The 23,868-nt window shown below is 45.1% G+C and overlaps 1 protein-coding gene across 11 annotated transcripts in view; it reads left to right on the top strand.

Annotated features, from left to right (window-relative positions):
- Window positions 1-23,868, top strand: part of UNC80 (unc-80 subunit of NALCN channel complex) — a 318,404-nt gene that overhangs the window by 907 nt on the left and 293,629 nt on the right. For all 11 annotated transcript variants that reach the window (XM_077448370.1, XM_077448371.1, XM_077448372.1 and 8 more), the window contains exons 2-5: window positions 18,203-18,251; window positions 22,577-22,733; window positions 22,999-23,294; window positions 23,417-23,540. In XM_077448370.1, the coding sequence (XP_077304496.1) occupies window positions 18,203-18,251; window positions 22,577-22,733; window positions 22,999-23,294; window positions 23,417-23,540 (626 nt within the window). The remainder of the gene's footprint in view (window positions 1-18,202; window positions 18,252-22,576; window positions 22,734-22,998; window positions 23,295-23,416; window positions 23,541-23,868) is intronic.

The raw sequence follows: 23,868 nt of genomic DNA, 5'->3' as shown, positions 1-23,868 counted from the left end.
TCCTACTGATAACAATCACCATTCCTAACTGCTACATGATTGTTTTTAATATATATATATATATATATATATATATATATATATATATATATATATATATATATATATTATTCCTCCTATAAGATTTTCAGATTTCATATAGATGCCATTGTGTCTATATCATCCAACGATCATAATCTCTCCTTCATATACCTTCCATTTCTGTGTCACTGAGCTGTCCCTCCAGCCATTAAAACCTATGCACACATTTTTATTTGATGATTTTCTTTTAAGCATAACCACCAGATGTCTCCATTATTTTTTTTTTCACTGTTACATCACAGTATTAATTACTTCCAGCACATCTACTAATTGGTTTTCTGGCAGACTTGCTCAGGCGGTATAGGTGCATGTATATACCACTGTAAAATGCACTGCATAGTGTCGTGTTGTAGCAGAGACTATATAGATGCGGAGATAGATAACTATATGGTGACAACAATGGTTTCTGATCATGATCAGGGTGACCTGTCACTTCTGCTACAACTGGACACACAAGCAGGGTGCAGGAATAGTGCGGCACAGATGAAAAGAACGATTCATGTATATTTCATGAGTGTGGCAGAGCAGTAGCACAGTTCAGTTCCAGCAGCCACCACAGCTTTCATGTACTGGAGAAAATACCCAACAAGTGGTAAAGAGAATGAAGCAGAAATGAGCGTTTTATAGAGGAGAATCAGTCATGGCCATATGACAGATGATAGCTTGCCTAGAGCAAGGGACAGGGCAGGCTGTCACTGAGAGCAAGGCCAGTGCATCTCCTCATTTCTATTGAATTTCTTAATCATGACCAAAGCCTAGCATGCTAAGGATACATTGAGGTTGATTTACTAAAAGTAAATGGCTGTTTACTTTGCAAGGGAAATTTTCCTTAGCTTAGTGAGTGCAGCAAAGCTTTGTTAGCTACATTACCATCATGTGCAGCAAAAAAAAAAAAAAAAAAAATATATATATATATATATATATATTATATTTTCCCTGCATGCGATTATGTTTCCTATGCAAAATGTATTTTCACCACATTCACTAAGCTAAGAGAAATTCCCTTACAAAGTAAACAGCCTATTTGCCTTTAGTAAATCAGCCCCATTGTGTAAAAGAGCAATGAAAAGGATCACAATTAGGTATAATGAGGTTGATTTACTAAAAGCAAATAGACAGTTCACTGTGCATTGGTAGGGAATTTCTCTCATGACAGGTTCCTTCAATTTTACTCTGCAACCTCTGTGTTTCTGCAGTGTTAGACAGGAGGATGTACACAAATAATATTAGGCTGTTTATTTCTATGTGATTACTGGAGAAGATATTCATGTGTTCAAAAATATCAAGTCCTTATATACCAGGTTCGTTTTAAAGCTAAGTTTAGTCATTTTTTGGGATGCAGCACCAAACACATTCGTTGCATGAAATGATGTGTATCCCATGTTTTGCAGGCTGTTGTTTCTTGTAAAATGTCTTCCTTTGTGCCCGTTCACACCACAAAAATGTCCTCCAGATCCGTTCAAGATGCATTTCTGCATGCGCATTTCTAACAAATTTTTATAGCGTTCCAGTGCATTTTTGTTACTTTTTTTATGTGTTTCCAGATGCATTCCATCTCCGTTTCTTCTTTCTTCCTGCTTTTTTTTTTTTCACTGTACTGGATCCGCCGCATTTTTGATGCATTTTTATGCCTTATACCATGTTTCACTCCAGTTCTGTACAGGAAAAAATGCAGCGTGTTGTACTTTTTTTCTGGAACTGAAACACACTGGAACGCACTGCACTGGTGTGAACTATGCCATTGGAACCCATATAACCTACTTTCCATGCATTTTTGTTGCAGAAAAAAAAAGAAGTGGTGTGATTGGGCCCTGAATGTAATATTCATAGCCGCCAGATATTGCCAGGAGTGGCTATCTTCTGGTATTGTGTGGGTTAACAGCAGCTACTGCTAGTGTGAAGGGTAGCGCTGCTTGCCTGCCCCCTTTTGCCTTCTCCACCATTCAGAGACCATGTGCTATTATTCTCCCACAATGCAATGCATTTTGTGAATATGAAGTGGAGATCCTGTTCCCCTCCATTTACAGAACATGATGCATTGTTGGAGAATTCTACCCCCCCCCCCCCTCAAAAAAAAATGACTAAACCTTGGGTTAAGCAATTGTATCATGAAAGAAATATGGAGGATACAGTTGCTAACCTCCTTCTGATAATGTTAGTTGTCAGGCTGGCTGTTATGTTGCTGCACTGCCAGCAATACTTTATGTAATTGTCCTGCAATTAGTATGCAGATTGGAAAAGCCAGAAGTCCTTATTGTCATACTTAATTGCAGTGAACCAAAGGGGGCAACAACAAAGTCAAGCAACTAGCATTTTCAGATAGAGAGCTCAGTAATGACAGTCTCCATGCTTATATCATGACAAAGTTTCATTTAAAGTGTCACTAAACCCACATCATATAAAAAAAACTATAAATAAATGTTGTATTACACAACATTCATACTCACTCAGTCACTATGCGATTTGTTTTCTGAATTCTGCAAAAACCCTGGTTGATCCTACTGCTCTCTATCTCCACCTCATATCCATATCTCCAATTAAGATAGAGATTTTGCAGCTGTGGTGGCAACTCTGCACATGCTCAGTTCTCAGTGAGTTTCTACGCTGAGCACATCTGAACAGCTCATATGACTATAGCGTCACACATGTGGGTGTATACACAGTGGTAAATGACAGCCCACTCCTTCCCTCCTCCATGCCCACTAACCAGCTAAATACAAAGGGGGCAGGACATTTCATGTAGAATAATGGAGGCTTCACCTCCCTCTTATTCTAGGTTGGAGGAGCGTGACACAGCCTGTGACTGTCAGAAACACCATATTATTGCAAAAAAAATAATAAATAATAATTTCATTTCAAATATATATTTGTATGACAATTTGAAAAGTTATTCGTATTAATTATTCCAAAGGCTGTTTTTTTTATTTAGATCATGTGACCAGAAGCAGAGGACTAGAAGCTCCTCCTGCTTATGTTTCCCTGCAGACAGGCTAGGAAAGATCTGGATCATGTGACGATAGCTGTATATTGATTAGGAAAGAGGTATTTTTTTATTAAAATAATTACAGTGCCATTATCCACAAACAGAAAGAGAAGGGACAATGTAAATTAAACAAGTAAGTATAACTTTCTTTTTTTTTTTTGAAACTCCGTTTTTTATTAATAATATTTGGCACAGACATATATAATAAGCAGACTGTATACATCTTTGTGGGATATAAACATAACTTGATAAACAATGACAAGCCGTACAACAATAATTGCCCTGTACCTCAGTTATATCAAAATCATATTCCACTTGTATTTTTTTTTTATTTCCACCCTCTCCCCCCACCCTCCCAACAACAACAAACAACCCAACAAAGAACAGATGCACTCATAAGGATACCAAGTAGGTGGGTATGAGGTCTAGAACCTCAAATCATTGTGTCAAGGGCCTAGAAATCCCATGGCAGCGCTAATTACCGCACAACAGATCATAGAGGAGCAGATCTACATGTATCTATCCCATCCACCCAGTCTCCCCATATTTTGAGGAATTTCCCTGACTTACCCCTTGTTTCATACGTTATTTTATATATTGGCAAGTCTTGGTTAATCAAAGCTTTCCATTTGTTCAGGGAGACCAATGATGTGCGCGTCCAATGTAGTAGGACCGTCTTCCTAGCATAATAAAGGAGAAAACGCAAAAATTGTTTCTGATGGTTACTAATGCCAACCTCCTCAAAAACTGAGAGGAGGCACCATTTAGGGCTACAAATATTGGGGAGGTCAAAGGTAGTCGCCACAAAGTGGGTCACCTGAGACCAAAATGGTCTTATCCGCTCACAGTCCCACAACATATGTAGTAGGTTACCTTCCTCCCTACCACATTTATGACACAGAGGAGAAGGCAGTTTCCGCATACGGAAAAGGCGTAGAGGAGTATAGTATATCCTATGAAAAATGCGTATCTGGATCATTTTATCTCTGGCGGAAATAGCAGTGCTAAAATAAGTATCTAGAAGTTCCTCCCAATTATCGTCCGACAGGTCAGGTACATCCCTCGTCCATTGTTGTCTCAGGATTTGCAATCTAGAAATTTTAGGCTCATTCAATAATTTGTAATAGTTGGAAACCAGTTTAGTATGTTCTGGTTGGGCAAGCGCCCCTTCCAAAGTAGAATTCTGAAAGGTAACAGCCCGGAGCCCAAGTTGAGACTCGGCCGCATGCTGCAATTGTAAATATCTAAACCTCCAGGATTCAGGTATACCCAACTCTTGTCGGAACGCCGGAAAGGTTTTAAATCTACCCTCCTCGTATAATTGGTGGACATATTTCAAACCCCTTTCGGCCCAATTGCCAGCGAAAGGGAGATCTCTAAAATGTGGGAACACCGGATTATTCCATATGGGTTGATTAGGAGAAATCGTGGAGTGGGGTTCAGGCACCAGTGTCTTACATATCTTAAAGATTTTGAGAGAGTTTGCAATCATATCTGTACCCCTCCTCCCAGAAATCGCTCCTCTAAAGATCACATTTGACAGTGTTTCATAGGAGGAGAGCAACGCTGCCTCTGTTGCAGTAGCAGCATTGTTCAACTGTGGAAATAGCCACCAATGAACATATACCAACTGTGATGCATAGTAGTACAATCGCAGATTCGGTATTGCTAGCCCCCCTTTGTGTATAGGTAATTGTAAAGTAGCCAATGCAATCCGTGGATTCTTGGGAGACCATAAAAATGTAGATATCAAAGAGTCAATCTCTTGAAAGATCTTCTTTGGTACATACACTGGGCAATTCGCCAAGACATACAGCAACTTAGGGAAAAACACCATTTTAAATAAATTAGCCCTCCCCATCAATGTAAGAGGTAAACCCACCCAGTTATTGAGTTTAGCCTTAAGTCGAAGCTATACAAGGAAGAAGGTTATCCTGGATGTATGCCGAAATCGGTAGCCTAACCACCACCCCCAAGTATTTAAACGATGTTGTGAATTGAAGCGGACAATGTTGTGGCAAGTGGGCAGGGGACTCTGAGTCTAACGAAAATACAGTGGACTTAGTCCTGTTAATCTTCAGGCCTGAATATACGCCAAAATCAGTGATCAACCTCAGCATTTTGGGAATCGTGTATTTAGGGTTTGACAAGTAGAGCAACATATCATCAGCATAGAGCGAGATACGTTCTTCCAAGGAGCCAATCCACATGCCCTGAAGTTCCGGAGAACTCCTCAATAACCTCGCTAGAGGTTCCACTGCCAGAGCATACAACAGGGGTGACAGAGGACAACCCTGTCTGGTGCCCCTGTGGATTCTGAAGGGTCTAGAAATAATCCCATTAAGCCTAAGACGGGCAATAGGTTGATCATACAATATCCTAATCCAGGTGATAACATTCTGTCCAAAACCGAATTTTTCCATAATATATATAAGGTACGGCCACTCCACGGAATCAAATGCCTTGTGGGCATCTAAAGATACAATAGCTCGGGGGACAGACAATTTATTGGGGGCTTGTAAATTAGTGTATAATCTGCGAATATTACTATAAGTGGACCTACCAGGGATAAAGCCAGTTTGGTCTGGATTAATAAGAGCAGTAATGATGGTATTTAGACGGGTGGCCAAAATCTTAGATAAAATTTTTAAGTCCGTATTAATTAACGAGATGGGTCTGTAGGATTCACAGTATTGTGGGTCTTTATTGGGCTTGGGAATTAATACAATTAGGGCCTCCTTCATAGATGATGGTAAGCAGCCTTGCTCAAAAATAGTCGAGTAAAGCTTTCTTAGTCTAGGGATTAGGACATCTTGATATTCTAAATACCACTCTATAGGGAAGCCATCTGGGCCTGGAGTTTTATGTTTAGCAAAACTTTTAATGGTAAGCAGTATCTCCTCGGCGGAGATAGGTGATTCTAGAGACATCTTTTGTTCTAAGGGTAGTACCGGGAAGTCAATTCTATCCACATATTCATATAATTCCGGGATGGTATAATGGGCTTGGGAGCGGTACAATTCCGTGTAAAATTTGTAAAAAGTTTCCACAATCTCCTCCTGAGTATCCCTGAGAGTGTTTGAGGTATCATAAACACAGGGGATGAAAATAGGGTCCGGGAGCGGAGTGGCCAAAAACGCCAGCAATTTCCCGCTTCTGTCCCCCATCTCAAAAATCCGTTGACGTTGGTATAGATTTTTCTTTTGTGTTTTCGAGAGCAGTGCAAGTTCATACTCCCTACTAACACTTTGCAGGGTTTGATAATGAGGAGGAGAGGGGTCTCTAACGTAAGAGTCTTCTGCCCCCTGTAACTGATTGGCCAGAGTTCTCAAACAATCCCCAGTCGCTCTCTTAAAATCCGATACTCCTTGCATATACGCCCCCCTAGAGACCGCTTTGAAAGCATCCCAGGTGACTAGTTCGGGGACCTCTTTCCTATTTTCCTTCCAAAAGTGTGTCACTGCGTCCCTACAAATTGATGCTACCATGGTCTCCTGCAACCAATATGGGCTCATCCTCCACACACGCTCCCCCAGGACAATGCCCGCTCTCATAGTCAGTTGTAGAGGTGAGTGATCCGATATAGCCCTGGGTAGATAGGAGATAGCCTCCACCTCTGGCAATGCAGCCCCAGGGAGGAAAAACATGTCCAATCTAGAAAGCGATCTATAGGATGCCGATGCACAAGAGAATTCTCGGGTATCCGGGTGCTTCCATCGCCAGACCTCCTTGAGGTCATAGGACGCAGCCCAGTCACTTAACACCGTAGATGATGGTCTAGTGCAGCGTAGCCTATCCTGATCAGCATTCATGACCTGGTTAAAATCCCCTCCCATAATAAGGTGACCACGCAACATAGGGAGAACCACCGCCATGCAGGCTCCCAATCTTTGTAAATCAAATGGTGGGGGCATGTAAAGGTTTACCAATGTATATAACACACCCAGGTATTGCAGTATGACCACTACATAGCACCCCTGCGGGTCAGTCCTAACCTCTAGTATCTGGACAGGTAGGGACCGTAATATGAGTATAGATACCCCTCTAGAATAGGTCGAGTAAGTGGCATGGAAAGCATGAGCAATATGCCTCTTTTTCAGGGCCATAACCTTTGAACCCATCAGGTGAGTTTCCTGAAGCATAATTATTTGCGCCTTAGTGCGTTTCAAATAGTCAAAGACCAGTGATCTCTTAATCTTCGAGTTCAGCCCCCTGACATTCCAAGTAAGACAGTTAAAGCTCATTCGTATAACGCAGTAGTCATATGAAGGGGGGAGAGGAGAGAGGGCAGGACAGCAAAAGGGTCCCACTCCCCCCCCCTCCCCCCCGACACATTATAGACAATAAACCTAAAATGAAAAAGTTGAAACTCCCACCAATATTTTCGTTGTCGTTGCGTGCGTGCATCAAGTATACCAAAGAAAAAAAACAGGAGCAAACATCTCCAGGTTAACCTTCCCCATTCCCCCCTCCCCCCTCCCTGCTCATTACCCCCAACCATAACGAGCTTTAGCCCAAAAAGAAAACCAAAAAGGGAAGAAAAACAGAAAAACTGTTTAGTCCAGGGAGTGACCAATCGTTGCTCCCAGTGTCAGTTTAGTAAGAAAAACTATGTCAGATCAGAAAAGAGGAAGCTTGTGCCTCCTCCGGCAAAACATATCACAAATAAGGCACCTGATACAGTAGCCAAAGAAAGATATGCGCATCCCAGAGTAATTGTAGACGCCAGGTCCGGGTCCTCCAGCAGGGCAAAATGGCGGTTCAGTGTCAATTCCGGTGCTTTGGGTAGGACAACTGCAAAGAGGAACAAGAACAGAATAAAGTCAACCAGAAAGTACCGTATAGAGTGGTCGTCCTCCGCCATGTGTATAGAATTCCATCATAACCTGTAGGGAAGGCACACAACGTGACAGCCATGAGAAAACAGGCAGGGACCAGAATGTTACAGTCCATCCAACCAATCCGAGGCTTCATTGGGTGAAAGGAAAAATTGTACCTTGCCGTCATTAACAACTCGTAATTTGGCCGGGTACATCATACTATATGGAAGATTTTTCTCTCGGAGGCGTTTCTTAACATGGAGGAAGGCCGCTCTTTGCTTTTGAGTAGTAGCAGAAAAATCCGGGAAAATGGAGATCTTTTTTCCGTTGTATTGTATATCTTGTAAGTTCCGCGCGGTACGCATAATGCATTCTTTATCCCGAAAATTAAGGATCTTGGCTAAAATAGGTCGCGGAGGGGCTCCAGGGGGCATAGGGCGCATGGGCACCCTATGAGCCCGTTCGATTGCAAACAGAGGCGACAGTGCCTCCCGTCCCAACAGAGTACCCAGCCATTGCTCCAGGAACTGCTCCGCGTCCTTACCCTCCGCACCCTCAGGGAATCCCACGAAACGTAAATTATTCCTGCGCATTCGGTCCTCAAGGTCTCCCAATTTAGCCGCATGTTCAGTAATCTCTTGTTGATGTGTGCGGAGAGTAGCAGACATAGGTTGCATATTGTCCTCCACCTCACTGATTCTTTGCTCCGCGGTGGAAATCCTAGAGCGAATCTTTTGCATGTCATGCTTAACAATAGAGAGATCCAGCCTAACCGTTTCGATCTGCGTGGTCAGAGTGGTTTGGCATTGATGGATAGCGTCCATAACATGCTTCAAAGTAAGTTCCTCCTCACCCTCTGCCGTTCTCTCCCCCTCCGACCCCCTGTCCACCTGTGGAGTGGGATCCCCCGGATCGCTGTCTCTCTCCCAGGCCTCACCCTCCTCCCAGGGGTCTACGGCCTGCTCTGCTCTCGGGGACGCTGGGGGGGGGGTATGCTGTCCATGCGGAGAGTCCGCAAAATGTTCCCTGATAGTTGTCGGTGGTTTCGGCTTACCCGGAATACCGGAGGGCACATGTGAATTCGCCGAGGGGCCGGAGTCAGCCTTCGCCTGTGCCTTGCCTTTAGAGGATTTCCCCGCGGCGGAGGACGCGCCGGCGCCATCTTTGGCCTTGCTGCCCGTCAGCGTGGCCGCCCGGTTCGCGGCGGATTTCTGGCTCGCAGGACCGTTCCGACCCATTCCAGCGGGTGCCCGTGAAGGTAGTGGGCAGTGCGGTGGTGGCTACAAGGTCTGTATCTAGGTAGGGATAACGGATGCTGTTCAGGATGAATCGGTGCCGGAGGAGCTCCGTAAGCTTGCTGCTCACATGTCCGCCGCTGGCCACGCCCCAGTAAGTATAACTTTAATTGCACTAAACCAAAGGAGGCAACAATAATGCCAAGCAAATAACATTTTCAGACGGAGAGGTCAGTAATAACAGCCTCCATGCTTCTCTTATGACAAGTTTCCATTAAATAACTTTTCCACTCACAGTCTTAGAGGATATTCATCAACACGTTATCCAAGTCTTCTATTGAATGTAATGTTTTAACATCTAATTTTACAGTAATTTTTTCTGCATCAAGCTAGAAGTGTATATAGTTGCAATTGCCTTCCTGCCCCCCCCCCCCGCCTCCCCCCCCCGGGCTGCTCTGATGCCCTGTAAAAAAGGCTGCACTGTCAGGAGAGTCGGCCGGATCACACAGAGGGGGGCTCTCTGGCTGTGACATAGCTTGGATATAAAAAACGCTGGCCGCTGTCAAACAAAGTCCCGCCTCCTGGACCAGCTCCTATGATAAACAGCACACTGGTCTAATGCCGATCCAGGAGGAAGGACTTTGTTGGACAGTGGCCAGAGTTTCCTCTCCAAGCTGTGTTACAGCGGGAGATCCCCGCTCTGTGTAATCCAGCCAGCAATCCTCACTGTGATCCCTGCTGCATTGCTGGACACTGATGAGGCTGCACTTATAGCAGGGCTCGACAAATCCCAGGCGCCAGGTCGCCATTGCGACTAGAAATTGTGCCCTGGCGCCTGGGTTTTTGTCACTGACAGGTGCCTCTGTTGCTCTGTGTCTGGTGCCTCCAGACACAGAGCACTGTCTGGTAGTCGGGATGGAGCAGTAAGAGAGCAGCTCAGCAGCCTTTGACATCCTCCTCCCTTCTCCCCACACACTGTTGGCAGGGCAGCACCGCAGTGTGTGAAACTGTGTGTAGAGAGGAGCTGTCAAAATTGAGGCTGAATGTCGGGTTGGGCGGGACCGGGGTTGGGCGGGACCCTGCTTTCCAACACCAGCTGATGGGATATGGGCGGGCCGATACGTGTATGTGGCCCCTCCCCTTTCTTAAGCAGCCCAATCATTGGCTGGATAGCTGCCGGGTCCCGCCCACCCCCGGGTCATCACGCTAAATGTGTCAGCTCCTCTCTCTCTCCATACAGTTTCACACAGTGCAGCACTGCAGGGAGCATTCAGTTTCACAGTTACACTATCGGCTGTGAAACCTGCCAGTGCTACTTGCCAGTGCCATCCAGTGCCACCTGCCAATACCAGTTAGTGCCACACGCCAGTGCCACCTGCCAATGACAGTGCCACCTGCCAACGCCAGTTAGTGCCACCTGCCAGTGCAATACAGTGCCACCTGCCAATGCCAGTTAGTGCCACCTGCCAATGCCATCTGCCAGTGCCAGTTAGTGCCACCTGCCAATGCCATCTGCCAGTGCCAGTTAGTGCCACCTGCCAGTGCCAACCAGTGAAATTCAGTGCCACTTGCCAATCAGTGCAAGTTAGTGCCAGTGCCAACCAGTGCCACCTGCCAGTGCCAATCAGTGCAATCCAGTGCCACTTGCCAATCAGTGCAATCCAGTGCCACCTGCCAGTGCAATCCAGTGCCACCTGCCAATGCCAGTTAGTGCCACATGCCAATGCCATTTGCCAGCGCCACCTGCCAGTGCCAAGCAGTGCTACCTGCCAGTGCCAAACAGTGCCATCCAGTGCCACCTTCCAGTGCCACCTGCCAATGCCAGTTAGTGGCACCTGCCAATGCCATCTGTCAATGCCACGTGCCACCTGCCAGTGCCAGTTATTGCCACCTGCCAGTGCCATCCAGTGCTACCTGCCAGTGCCAGTTATTGCCACCTGCCAGTGCCAGTTAGTGCCACCTGCCAATGCCATCTGCCAGTGCCACCTGCCAGTTAGTGCCACCTGCCAGTGCCAGTTAGTACCACCTGCCAGTGCCAGTTAGTGCCACTTGCCAGTGCCAATCAGTGCCATCCAGTGCCACCCGCCAGTGCAATCCAGTGCCACTTGCCAGTGCCAGTTAGTGCCACCTGCCAATGCCATCTGTCAGTGCCACATGCCATCCAGTGCTACCCAGTGCCACCTGCCAGTGCCAGTTATTGCCACCTGCCATTGCCAGTTAGTGCCACATGCTAATGCAATGTGCCAGTGCCACCTACCAGTGCCAAGCAGTGCTACCTGCCAGTGCAAATTCAGTGCCACCTGCCAATGCCAGTTAGTGCCACCTGCCACTTGCCAGTTAGTGCCACATGTCAGTTAGTGCCAATCAGTGCCACCTGCCAGTGCAATCCAGTGCCACCTGCCAGTGCCAGTTAGTGCCATCTGCCAGTGCAATCCAGTGCCACTTGCCAATCTGTGCCACCCATTGCCACCTGCCAGTGCAATCCAGTGCCACCTGCCAATGCCAGTTAGTGCCACCTGCCAGTGTCAATCAGTGCCACCTGCCAGTGTCACCTGCCAGTGCCACCCATTGCCACCTGCCAGTGCCACCTGCCAATGCCAGTTAGTGCCATCTGCCAATGCCAGTTAATGCCACCTGCCAGTGCCAAGCAGTGCAACCTGCCAGTGCAATCCAGTGCCACCTGCCAGTTAGTGCCGCCTGCCAGTGCCAAGCAGTGCAACCTGCCAGTGCCATCCAGTGCCACCCGTCAGTGCAATCCAGTGCCACTTGCCAGTGCCAGTTAGTGCCACCTGCCAATGCCATCTGTCAGTGCCACGTGCCATCCAGTGCTACCCAGTGCCACCTGCCAGTGCCAGTTATTGCCACCTGCCATTGCCAGTTAGTGCCACATGCTAATGCCATCTGCCAGTGCCACCTACCAGTGCCAAGCAGTGCTACCTGCCAGTGCAAATTCAGTGCCACCTGCCACTTGCCAGTTAGTGCCACATGTCAGTTAGTGCCACCTGCCAGTGCCAATCAGTGCCACCTGCCAGTGCAATCCAGTGCCACCTGCCAGTGCCAGTTAGTGCCATCTGCCAGTGCAATCCAGTGCCACTTGCCAATCTGTGCCACCCATTGCCACCTGCCAGTGCAATCCAGTGCCACCTGCCAATGCCAGTTAGTGCCACCTGCCAGTGCCAATCAGTGCCACCTGCCAGTGTCACCTGCCAGTGCCACCCATTTCCACCTGCCAGTGCCACCTGCCAATGCCAGTTAGTGCCATCTGCCAATGCCAGTTAGTGCCACCTGCCAGTGCCAAGCAGTGCAACCTGCCAGTGCAATCCAGTGCCACCTGCCAGTTAGTGCCGCCTGCCAATGCCAGTTCGTGCCACCTGCCAATGCTGCCCATCAGTGCCACCTGCCAGTGCTGCCCATCGGTGCCACCTGCCAGTTCCCATTAGTGGAACCTCAGTGCTGCCTATTGGTGCCCATCAATGCCACCTGCCAGTGCCCATCAGTTCCAACCTCAATGCCGCCCCATCAGTGCCCATTAGTGCAGCCTATCAAAGAACATCAGTGAAGGAGAAAAAAACGTATTTGCAAAATCTTATAACAAAACAAAAGTTGATATATTTTTTTAAAATATGGTCTTTTTCTCTTGGCATCAGGCATGAGCAATTCTTATTGTCCAATGCCCCAGACATGCAGTTCTGGGCGCTGGGCAGAGGATTTAACCACTTCCCGACCAGCGAACGACGATGTACGTCGACAGAATGGCACGGGCAGGCATATTGGCGTACAGGTACGTCCAATATTTGATGCCGCCCTGCCATCGGGAGCGCGCCGCCGGCGGCGCGCTCCCGTGCTGGTCGGGACCCCCGTGAGTCCGGTCGCGGGACCCGCGGACTCGATCGCCGCGGGCATCCCCGCGATCGTCTCACGGAGCAGCCGAATGGAGGAAATGCTGTGTAAACAACATTTTTCCATTCTGCCTAGCAACTAGTGACGCTGATCTCTGCTCCATGTGATTGGAGCAGAGATCAGTGTACACTAAATGAAAGCCCAACCCCCCCACAGTCAGCAACACTCCCCTAGGAACACTTAACCCCTACACTGCGACCCACTGGTTAACCCTTTCACTGCCAGTGTCATTTAAACAGGAATCACTGCATTTATATAGCAGTGATTACTGTATAAATGACAATGGTCCCAAAAATGTGTCAAAAATGTCCGATGTGTCTGCCATAATGTCGCAGTCACAATAAAAATCGCTGATCGCCGCCATTACTAGTAAAAAAAAAAAATAATAAAAAATTATTAATAAAAATGCTATAAAACTATCCCTATTTTGTAAACGCTATAACTTTTGCGCAAACCAATCAATAATCGCTTATTGCGATTTTTTTTACCAAAAATATGTAGAAGAATACGTATCGGCCTAAACTGAGGGAAAAAAATGTTTTTTTATATATTTTTGGGGGATATTTATTATAACAAAAAGTAAAAAATAATGCGTTTTTTTCAAAATTGTCGCTCTATTTTTGTTTATAGCGCAAAAAATAAAAACCGCAGGGGTGATCAAATACCACCAAAAGAAAGCTCTATTTGTGGGAAAAAAAGGACGTCAATTTTGTTTGGGAGCCACGTCGCACGACCGCGCAATTGTCAGTTAAAGCGACGCAGTGCCGAATCGCAAAAAGGGGTTTGGTCTTTGACCAGCAAATTGGTCCGGTCTGAAAGTGGTTAAATAACTGGCTCCTAAGTTTTTCAGCTGGCTCCTAGATTCTAAGCAAATTTGTCAAGCCCTGACTTATAGGCACTGATAGGCTGCACTGGTTGGCACTGACAGGCTGCATTGAAGGGCACTGATAAGCACTGATAAGGCTGCACTGATAGGCCCTGATGAGGCGCACTGATAGGCCTGGATAGGCTTCATTGATAGGCACTGGTAAGGCTGCACTGATGGGCACTGATTGGCTGCATTGATGGGCACTGATAAGGCTGCAATGATGGGTACTGATGAGGTGGCACTGACATACTGCACTGATGAGCACTATGGGCTGCACTTATGGCCACTGATGAGGCGGCAATGATGGGCACTTATAAGCTGAACTGATGGGCACTGATGAGGATGCACTGGTAAGGCAGCAATGATATACTGCACTGATGGGCACTGATGAGGCTGCACCGATGGGCTCTGATGGGCACTGATAGGCTGCACTTATGGCTACTGATGAGGCAGCACTAATGGCCACTGATAAGGTGGTAATGATGGGCACTGATAAGCTGCACTGATGGACACTGATGAGACTGCACTGATAAGGCAGCACTGATATGCTGCACTGATGGGCACTCATAGGCTACACTGATGGGCACTGATGAGGCTGTACTGATGGGTACTGATATGCTTTATGTTAATATTGTTAAAATAGGGGTTGTTAATATTTATTTTTGTAACTTAAAGTGTTACTAAACCCAGGAGCCTGCATTCCCTATATCTGGTGTCGCACAGTACACAGAACATGGAAATGCAATTATTTTAGTAAATATAAACTGCTAAATAACTTTCTCAGCAGCAGTATACAGCAGTCTTGTGACTTCTGTCAGTGTCTGGTTAAAGCTTGCATGAGGAGTTTTCATTCTACTCTGACTGTCCTATGAGGCTGCAGGACCCCTAAACCTCTGTCTGGACAGTGCTGATTGGCCCTGTGCTGAGCATATGCAGTCTCCCAAGAAAAAAAAAAACTCTCTAGCAATACACACCAAACTATACATGTGCAGCTTGTCCCCTAACCTCTATACTATCGGGATATGGTTTGGGGACAGTAAAAGATTGGGAGGATCACAGAAGCCAGGATCAAACAGCCTTTTTACACAATGCAGAGGATTAACCCCTTAGGTCCCACACTGAGTGTAACAAGCATGCTTTACTGCATATACACACTGATTTTACCTTTGTGGGCTTAGTAACACTTTAATTCTGCATAAAACATTTAACAGTGTAATTTCATGAGATCATTTTACGAGGGTGTGTTTAGCGGTGGAATTAGGGGCGGGGCAGGGTAGGGGTTGGATGGGGTGGTGAGTAACTCTTAAGGCCTGGGTAGGGCTTGACATTTTGAGCCCTGCAAAGAGTATCAGTAGTTTACCCCTATGTGTACATTATATGATTGCAATATATTTTCTCCACAGTAAATGATCACCAATTACATAGCAGTGTTTTGGTGAATACCCAAAGCGTTTTGAATTGTAGTTTATTTTCTTCTTCAAGGGAGTATAACGTGGGAGCATAAACTCTACAATGATTTATGTATTTATTTATTTATCCATCATATTATATAATATGTATATTGCATCAAACAATACCTACTTATCTATCGCATAGCCACATCATAAGTATCATACATTATTTAAAAGCAAATAAAATCCAAAGTGATGGATGACCACCAGGGGTCATCGAAGCCCTGTAAATCACTGGTGTCAGCCAGGTTTGGTGAAGCACAGGAGCTACCAAAAAAAAAAAAGACAAAACAATGTATACCCAAAGAGCACAAAATTGGAGTTTAGGCCGGGTTCACACTGGTACGACAAATGCTCTGACATTGGGAGCTCATGTCACATGACGTGTGAAAATCAATGTTTCCCTATGGGAGCTGTCATAACTGGTCCGACACAAGTCGGTCCAACTTTTAAATTGCTCCCTGTACTTTTTGGTCCGACTTTGATCCTACTTCAGCCCATTGAATATCATTGAAGTAGGATCCAAGTCGGATCCTTGTCCTAACCAATCCAACTTTGGCATCCTTTAGCCCCTCCCATTGTGTGTAAGTTTCGATTGGTTAAAGGACAAGTTATACTATCTGAAAAGTCGGATCAAAGTAGTATGCTGTTCATGAAAGTCGGATGGATGTAGGACCAATGTAGGACCGATGTCGCAGATCAAAGTAGGATGAAAGTTGTACTACTGTTGTGTAGTAGGCCTTTAAGGTGCAGAAAAATCAATCAAAAGTAAATTTACAAAAAACATAGAAAATTTTATTACATAGATATTATAAAACAATTTGTAAAATTCAGGCCGTATCGACCCAGTGGTCAAGGTTAAGACACGTCACTAGTGAGGCTCTTAACCTGTTTAAAAAGGGTTTATCTTGTGATAGATTGAAACAAGCTTTTCAATCTTCATTGGTGAAACTGCGCCAAGGAACAGTGGTAAACTGAAAGAGTGCTCAGATGGCATAATTACCCTGTAAATTTCAGAGCATGTTTATATACGGAAAAAGATTGAAACATTGATCGATCGATTCATTAAAACTCCTTGAAACACTAGGTGCTGCTACAGGGCAATGCCTCTTTTTCCTCTTTTTTAGCACAGACGTTCCCCTTAAAACCTCTTGATGGGTCCAGGGGATCATATGGAACCAAATCCCCACTCCAATACCAATTCGATAAATTACCAACAAAAACAAAAGGATCACAGATACTGTATATCATGTAATGATTTAAAGGTTGGAAGAAGGGAGAAGACCAGTTTATACTGCTTTTAGGCAGTGGAGTGAGGTCTGGCAAGGTGTCTAAAACACAATATTGGCTGCAAAGACTTTAAAAACCTTTGGCGTGCGAAACATGTCCTGTATATATTTTTTAACTCTGCCTTTAGCTAATTTACTGCAGATGAACTGCATTGAACTGCAATTATTGTCTAAAGTGTCATGTGTATTCTTACTTGAATCCTGCTGTTCCTGTGTATGTTTTTCCAGATCTGTGCAGTAATCCATTATGAAACGTCTTTATGCAGGAGCTTCCTGTAATGAAGACCGGTCACTGCTGCCGTTTCTCTGTGTGTAGTGTAATGCCGCGTGCACATGACCGGACTTTTTTCGATGGACTTGGTACGGCGGACAATCCGACGGACTTTGCAGCTGAGGTCCGCCGGACTTTCGAACTAATCACTCCAAAAGTCAGATAGATTCGAACGTGATGACGTAGAATAAGGAAGTTCATAGCCAGTAGCCAATAGCTGCACTAGCGTCGGTTTTCGTCCGTCGGACTAGCTCACAGACGACCGGATTTTTCGAACAGACTCAAGTCCATCGGAAAGATTTGAACAAATTTTATTTCTAGGTCTGCCAGACTTTTGGGAAGAAAAAGTCTGCTGGAGCCAACACAAGATGGAATTGTCCAGTGGATTCCAGTCCGCCGGACCAAGTCCGTTGAAAAGCCCAGTCGTGTGTACGTGGCATTACTGGTCTGGTATCCACCTTTTCCTGTACCTTTTTGTAGACAGCTTGTAGTGGGAGGACCTATTGGGCCCTTCCCACAGCTCTGCTCTCTGTAAAGACTATGGGGGTTATTTACGAAAGGCAAATCCATTTTTCACTGCCAGTGCACTTGGAAGTGCAGTCGCTCTAAATCTAATGCCGCGTACACACGATTGGACTATCCGGAGGACCAGAGTCCGCCGGACAATTCGATCGTGTATGGGCTCCAGCGGACTTTTTCTTCCCAAAAGTCCGGCAGACTTAGAAATAAGACTTGCTTCAAAATTGTCCGCTGGACTCAGCTTTTAGCGGACAATCCATTCGTCTGTGTGCTAGTCTGGCGGAATAAAACTGACGCTAGGGCAGCCATTGACTACTGGCTATAAACTTCCTTATTCTACATCATCACGTTTGAATCCGCTGGACTTTTGGAGTGATTGTGTGTGGCCAAGTCCGTTCGCTTGAAAGTCTGACGGACCTCAAATGGATAGTCCGATCGTGTGTACGTGACATTAGGGGTAGATCTGAAAAGAGTGGAAGCTCTGCTGATTTTATCATCCAATCATGTGCAAGCTAAAATGCTGTTTTTTATTTTCCTTGCATGTCCCCCTCGGATCTACAGTGACTTTACTTCCAAGTGCACTTTCAGTGCAAAGTTTATTTTCCTTTAGTAAATAACCCTCAATGTGTAGTATAGTGGTGATGTCACCACTATGTTTACAAGATAATATCCAGATTTTTAAAGGTATTTGGCATACACAAAGAGGATTTATATCCTTTGTGGCTATTGAGGAATATATGCAAATGCTTAAAGTATATATGAACCAATCAATCTTGTTGTTGCAGTGCATTTCTGAGACCCAAGCTTGGCAAGCAGTATGAAGCATCTTGTGTGGTAGGTACATCTTTTTCTCTGAGGAGTGGTGTTTACTTATTATTAATGTTATTTCATATGGGTTCACACATCTCTGGTCCGAATTGTATGTCTGTTTTCACTGCGAATAAAAAAAGCATTTGTTAAGTGGTTCAGGTGCATTTTTGATGCGACTCTGATGTGAATTCGCAAGGCTCAGGACTGGGTTTTTGTCACAGCTGCAGTTTCAGTGCTGGCCAATACATAGTAGATAAAGGGTGTCAACTCCTGTTGTAGGAGAGCAATCCGTGCTGAAATCCTGAGCTGAATCCTAAACTGAATTCTGAGCTGAATCATGGACACATGTGCAATTCAGACGCGTTCCCATAGAATGCAATGAGCCTGGAGTTTGCACCTGAACTGCACCACAGAGCTCAAAAAACACACAGGACACTTTATAAATTCTCACTGCAGATGCACCGCATATATGTGAACAGCTTCAAAGGAAATCAATGTTATTTCACATGTCATGCGAATTGGATGTGGTTCAAAACGCATCCAATTCACATATATGTGAACCAAACCTAAGCCTCTTCAGTCTGCACAGAAGGTTGCCATATACTTTAAATGTGCCATGAAAAGCAGACTAATCCTGCAGGATCTCAAAAACCACAAAACTTTTTGTTAAAAGATCAAAATCAAGCCTTACAGCAATCATCATAGTTTGCCTTGATGTGTTTATCACATCTGTTCTTGCTCATAAGGCTTGACTGGACCATTTTTCTTTGCATGGTTCAAGTATATAGCAGTTGAGCAAGGGCTGTGGTCTCAGAATTGTAAAGGATAACTAAAGGTTTTTTTTTTTAACAAACATGTCAAACGTACCTCCTCTGTGCAGTTAGTTTTGCACAGAGGGGTTCCAATCCTCCTCTTCCGGGGTCCCTCAGCAGTGCTCCTGGCTCCTCCTGTTCTTGAGTGCCCCTTTGGAGAGCCGCACTCCCTCGGGCAACCCATGTGGGCGCGCTCCCGTGTCCTGCTGCTGCGTCTATTGACACAGACAGCAGGACTCAGCCCCGCCCAATGGCTCTCGCATCATTGGATTTGATTGACAGCAGCGGGAGCCAATGGCTGCTATCAGTCTATCCAGTCAGGACCCGAGACTGGAGCTGGTGTGCTTGTCCCCGTCGCTGAAAAGACCAGGTTCAGGTAAGTGAAAGGGGTGCTCTGGGGGGGCTGCTGCAGCACACGAGGTTTTTGCATTCTATGCATTAAGGTGAAAACCACAAGGGTTTACAACCCCTTTAAGACAGGAGACAGGAGGCAGCAGCTTTATGAGGGCCAAGTCACACCACAATGTCTGTGTTCCATATGGGTTTCTGCATTTTTGATGCATTCCGATGCATGTTTGGTGCATATTTAATGCATTTTTTATGCGATCATACGTAAGTATGTAGGACAAAGTTATTGGGGTCAAAAAAGTAAAAAAAAATGACCCCATATTTCCCAACCTAACTAAGTTTAGCCTAGCTGTTTGGCTGACTTAGCTTAGATATAGCTTAGAGTAGCTCTCTCACATTTTGTGTCTGTTTGCCCATGTTGGCATTGTGTCCACCGTAGCATTTGCATTGGCAGAGCAGAGAAGGACTGGCCATAAGAGGGATTACTTGGATGCAGTTGGCCAGCTTAAACATGTATTGCAATATAGGTTAACTAAAAATCCCTGTTTTTCATTACAAAGTTTGCTAGAAAGGGTATATAGCAGCGTGCAGAGGTGTATCCAGAATTTCTAATGTCTCAGCATTCCCAACAGCCATTGTGAATAATCCCTGTAATGTGTCTAAAATGTGTGAAATGTTAAATAAACTATATGACCCCCCACTCTACCACCTGTGAGTGTTAGAAAATGTGTATAAATATGTATGCCTAGAGCTGCTCCCACTAAAATGTTCTATCACATAACACTATATAAAGTATCTCACATTTTTGTAAATATTTTATTATATCTTTCCATGTGACAACACTGAATAAATGATACTTTGCTGCAATGTAAAATAGTGAGTGTGCAGCTTGTATAACAGTGTAAATTTACTGTCCCCTCAAAATAACTCAACACACAGCCATTAATGTCTAAACTGCTGGCAACAAAAGTGAGTACACTCCTAAGTGAAAATGTCCAAATTGGGCCCAAAGTATCCATATTTTGTGTGGCCACCATTAATTTCCTGCACTGCCTTAACCCTCTTGGGTATGGAGTTCAACAGAGATTCACAGGTTGCCACTGGAGTCCTCTTCCACTCCTCCATGATGACATCACGGAGCTGGTAGATGTCAGAGACCTTGAGCTCCTCCACCTTCACTTTGACGATGCCCCACAGATGCTCAGTAGGGTTTAGGCCTAGAGACATGGTTGGCCAGTCCATTACCTTTACCCTCAGCTTCTTTAGCAAGGCAGTGGTTGTCTTGGAGATGTGTTTGGGGTTGTTATCATGTTGGAATACTGCCCTGCGGCCCAGTCTCCGAATAAACTGTAGCTCCCCAGTGCCAGCAGCACTCTTGCAGCCCCACACTATGACACTCCCACCACCATGCTTGACTGTATACAAGACACTCCTCACCTGGTTGCCGCCACACACACTCTACGCCATCTGAGCCAAATAAGTCTGTCTTGGCCTCATCAGACCACAGGACATGGTTCCAGTAATCCATGTCCTTAGTCTGCTTGTCTTTAGCAAACTGTTTGCGGGATTTTTTGTGCACCATCTATAGAAGAGACTTCCTTCTGGGACAACAGCCATGTAGACCAATTTGATGCAGTGTATGGCATATGGTCTGAACACTGGCAGGCTGACCCCCCCACCCCTTTAACCTCTGCAGCAATGCTGGTAGCACTCATACATTTATTTCCCAAAGACAACCTCTGGATATGACGCTGAGCACGTACAATCAACTTCTTTGGTCAACCAGGGCGAGGCCTGTTCTGAGTAGAACCTGTCCTGTTAAACTGCTGTATGGTCTTGGCTACCATGCTGTAGCTCAGTTTCAGGGTCTTGGAAATCTTCTTATAGCCTAGGCCATCTTTATGTAGAGCAACAATTCTTTTTTAAGATCCTCAGAGAGTTCTTTGCTATGAGGTGCCATGTTGAACTTCCAGTGACCAGTATGAGAGAGAGAGAGCGATAACACCAAATTTAACACACCTGCTCCCCATTCACACCTGAGACCTTGTAACACTAACGAGTCACATGACTCCGGGGAGGGAAAATGGCTAATTGGGCCCAATTTGGAAATTTTCACTTAGGCCCCTTTCACAGCTTGACATCATTTCCGCTTCCGGTTCAAGCTGGACAGCATGGAGCTGACTACTTGGTTTTTCTGACTGTACGGCTAGCTATTCAGCACAACATCACACCAGAGCCTTTCCCAGCTACCCGGATCGTGTGAGGAGTCTGTGGGATGCAGTAAAACTGCCAGGACTACATATTTATGATGAGCATGACTCCCTTATATCTTGTCCACCCACTTTATTGATGAGAAAGGAGAGGTTGTAATTTTTATCCCAAATACATCCAGAGATGATGAGCTAACAGTGCAATCGCCCAGGGGATACCCCGGGTGGGGACACTCTTCTGCTGTAACCTTACAGCAGTAAGGTAAGGGGACATCTATTCACCTGAATAAACGGAAAGAAAAGGAATATCACACTCTGCCCCCTTTCTCTCTGTCGGGACACCATTTGGGAGCACCAGCACTTTATTCGAAATATTCCAAGGCATTTGAAGGACTATAAAATATCTTTATGCTGTTTACACGGACACTTACAACCCTCCTTTTTTGCAGATTTTTGCACATTGTTTGCAGTGTTTGCACGTTTATTATTGCCACTTGCACTTTATATATTTTATCATCACAATGTAGCACTTATCGGTTCTGTTAGGCTTCATATGAAATGATTTGTGATTGGTAATTTTTTATATCGTATAGATTTTTATTTATTGATTGCTTTTCTTTCACTTTTTTGCACCTGCGTCAGTCTACTTATATAGATAGGTAGTGAATGGTATACTACTCGTATGACCTTCTTATACACTCTTGTGTTTATTGATTTCAAATTAGCCTCTGGCTTGACTCATTACCCTTCAACTCCCCCTTCCCCTCTTTTCCCCCCCCTCCCTCCTTCTTTTTTTCTCTTTCCTCTACTTTTTGGAGGACTAGAGTACGTTGTGTACAGACAATCAACTACTTTAGTTGTCAGGTTTTTGGGACATAGTTAAAGATCAGAGGATACAAAAGGTTTGTAGTAATATATACAGTATCTGCACAATGTGAATTCTTAACTAATTTTTACTATTGTTGTCTTTCTACACTAGTCATTTGAAAGGGTTTTGGTTGAAAACAAGCTGCATGGCCTCTCTCCTGCCCTCTCAGAAGCTATCCAGAGCATCTCCAGATGGGAATTAGTCCAAGCCGCACTTCCACATGTTTTACATTGTACAGCTACACTGCTTTCTAACAGAAACAAATTAGGTTGGTATTATTCCTGGTGTTTTAGATGTCTGACCTAAGTGTTTTGCAGGCATGCATTTTCAAATAACTAAAAGATTCAGTTTGCCAACAGCTAAAAAACTTCAGCTTTCTTCTGATAGGGCTAATCTTCATGGTTCATGGGCACAGAGAAGCAAGGGGGCAAAGAAGAGATGCAGGGTGGTACACCCGTTCTATGACATTGCCCTGGGTGCTAGATGACAGTGTCCTGGCACTGGTGCTAATCATGGTTTTATTTTCTACATAGGCCATCAGGATAAGCTTGGTGTTGCAGAAACTAAGCTGCTCCATACTCTTCATTGGATGCTTCTAGAAGCTCCCCAGGACTGCAGTAATGACAGGTTTAACACTGACCGGAGTTCTAGCTGGAGTGCTCGTAGTGGTGCCTTTATCCATCAAGAAAACCAAGCTTCTCCAGGACAGCCTAGGCAAGGTAATACCAATGAAGACGATGAGAACAATCGAAGGAAGTTCCTACAGAATTCTATGGCCACGGTGGAGCTCTTTGTTTTCCTTTTTGCTCCTCTAGTCCACAGGATTAAAGTAAGTGTCTCAAACCTGATTTCATGGGTATTTTTTATTATGAGCTGTCTTCTGTGAAATTATTCTTATTTGCTTGTGGTAATAATGCTGAGAGCTAATAAACAGAGTTTTTCTTTTTTAAGGAATCTGATCTGACTTTTCGTCTGGCAAGTGGCCTTTGCATCTGGCAGCCAATGTGGGAACACAGACATCCTGAGGTTCCTGCTTTTACCACACTGGTTAAACCTATCCGTAACATCATAACAGGTAGTTTTATCACAGTTTATTTTGTACTTTCCCTAAAGTGGTAGTAAACTCTGTTTTACCACTTATACCTACAGGTAAGCCTATAATAAAGCTTACCAGTAGGTTCTGTGAATATTTCCTGAAATTGCACTGTTTAGGAGATATTCAGAGTGTATGCAGCCAGTGACATCACCGGCGCATGTGCTCTGGAGGTCTGGCATACCGAGCCGGACTTTCAGCACCCGTGACATAAACGGTGGCTCCTGTGCGCATGCACGGGGGTGACGTCATCATGCCTCTGGGCCACTCATGTAGTGGGAGGCCGTGTATCCAGAGGGAAGACTGGATG

Source organism: Lithobates pipiens, unplaced genomic scaffold, assembly GCF_037356315.1.
Source record: "Lithobates pipiens isolate NorthernLeopardFrog02 unplaced genomic scaffold, aLitPip1_a1.2 Scaffold_22, whole genome shotgun sequence".
In the NCBI taxonomy this organism is placed as follows: Eukaryota; Metazoa; Chordata; class Amphibia; order Anura; family Ranidae; genus Lithobates; species Lithobates pipiens.
Note: the sequence above shows the minus strand (reverse complement) of the source record. Positions and strands in the feature narration are given on the sequence as shown.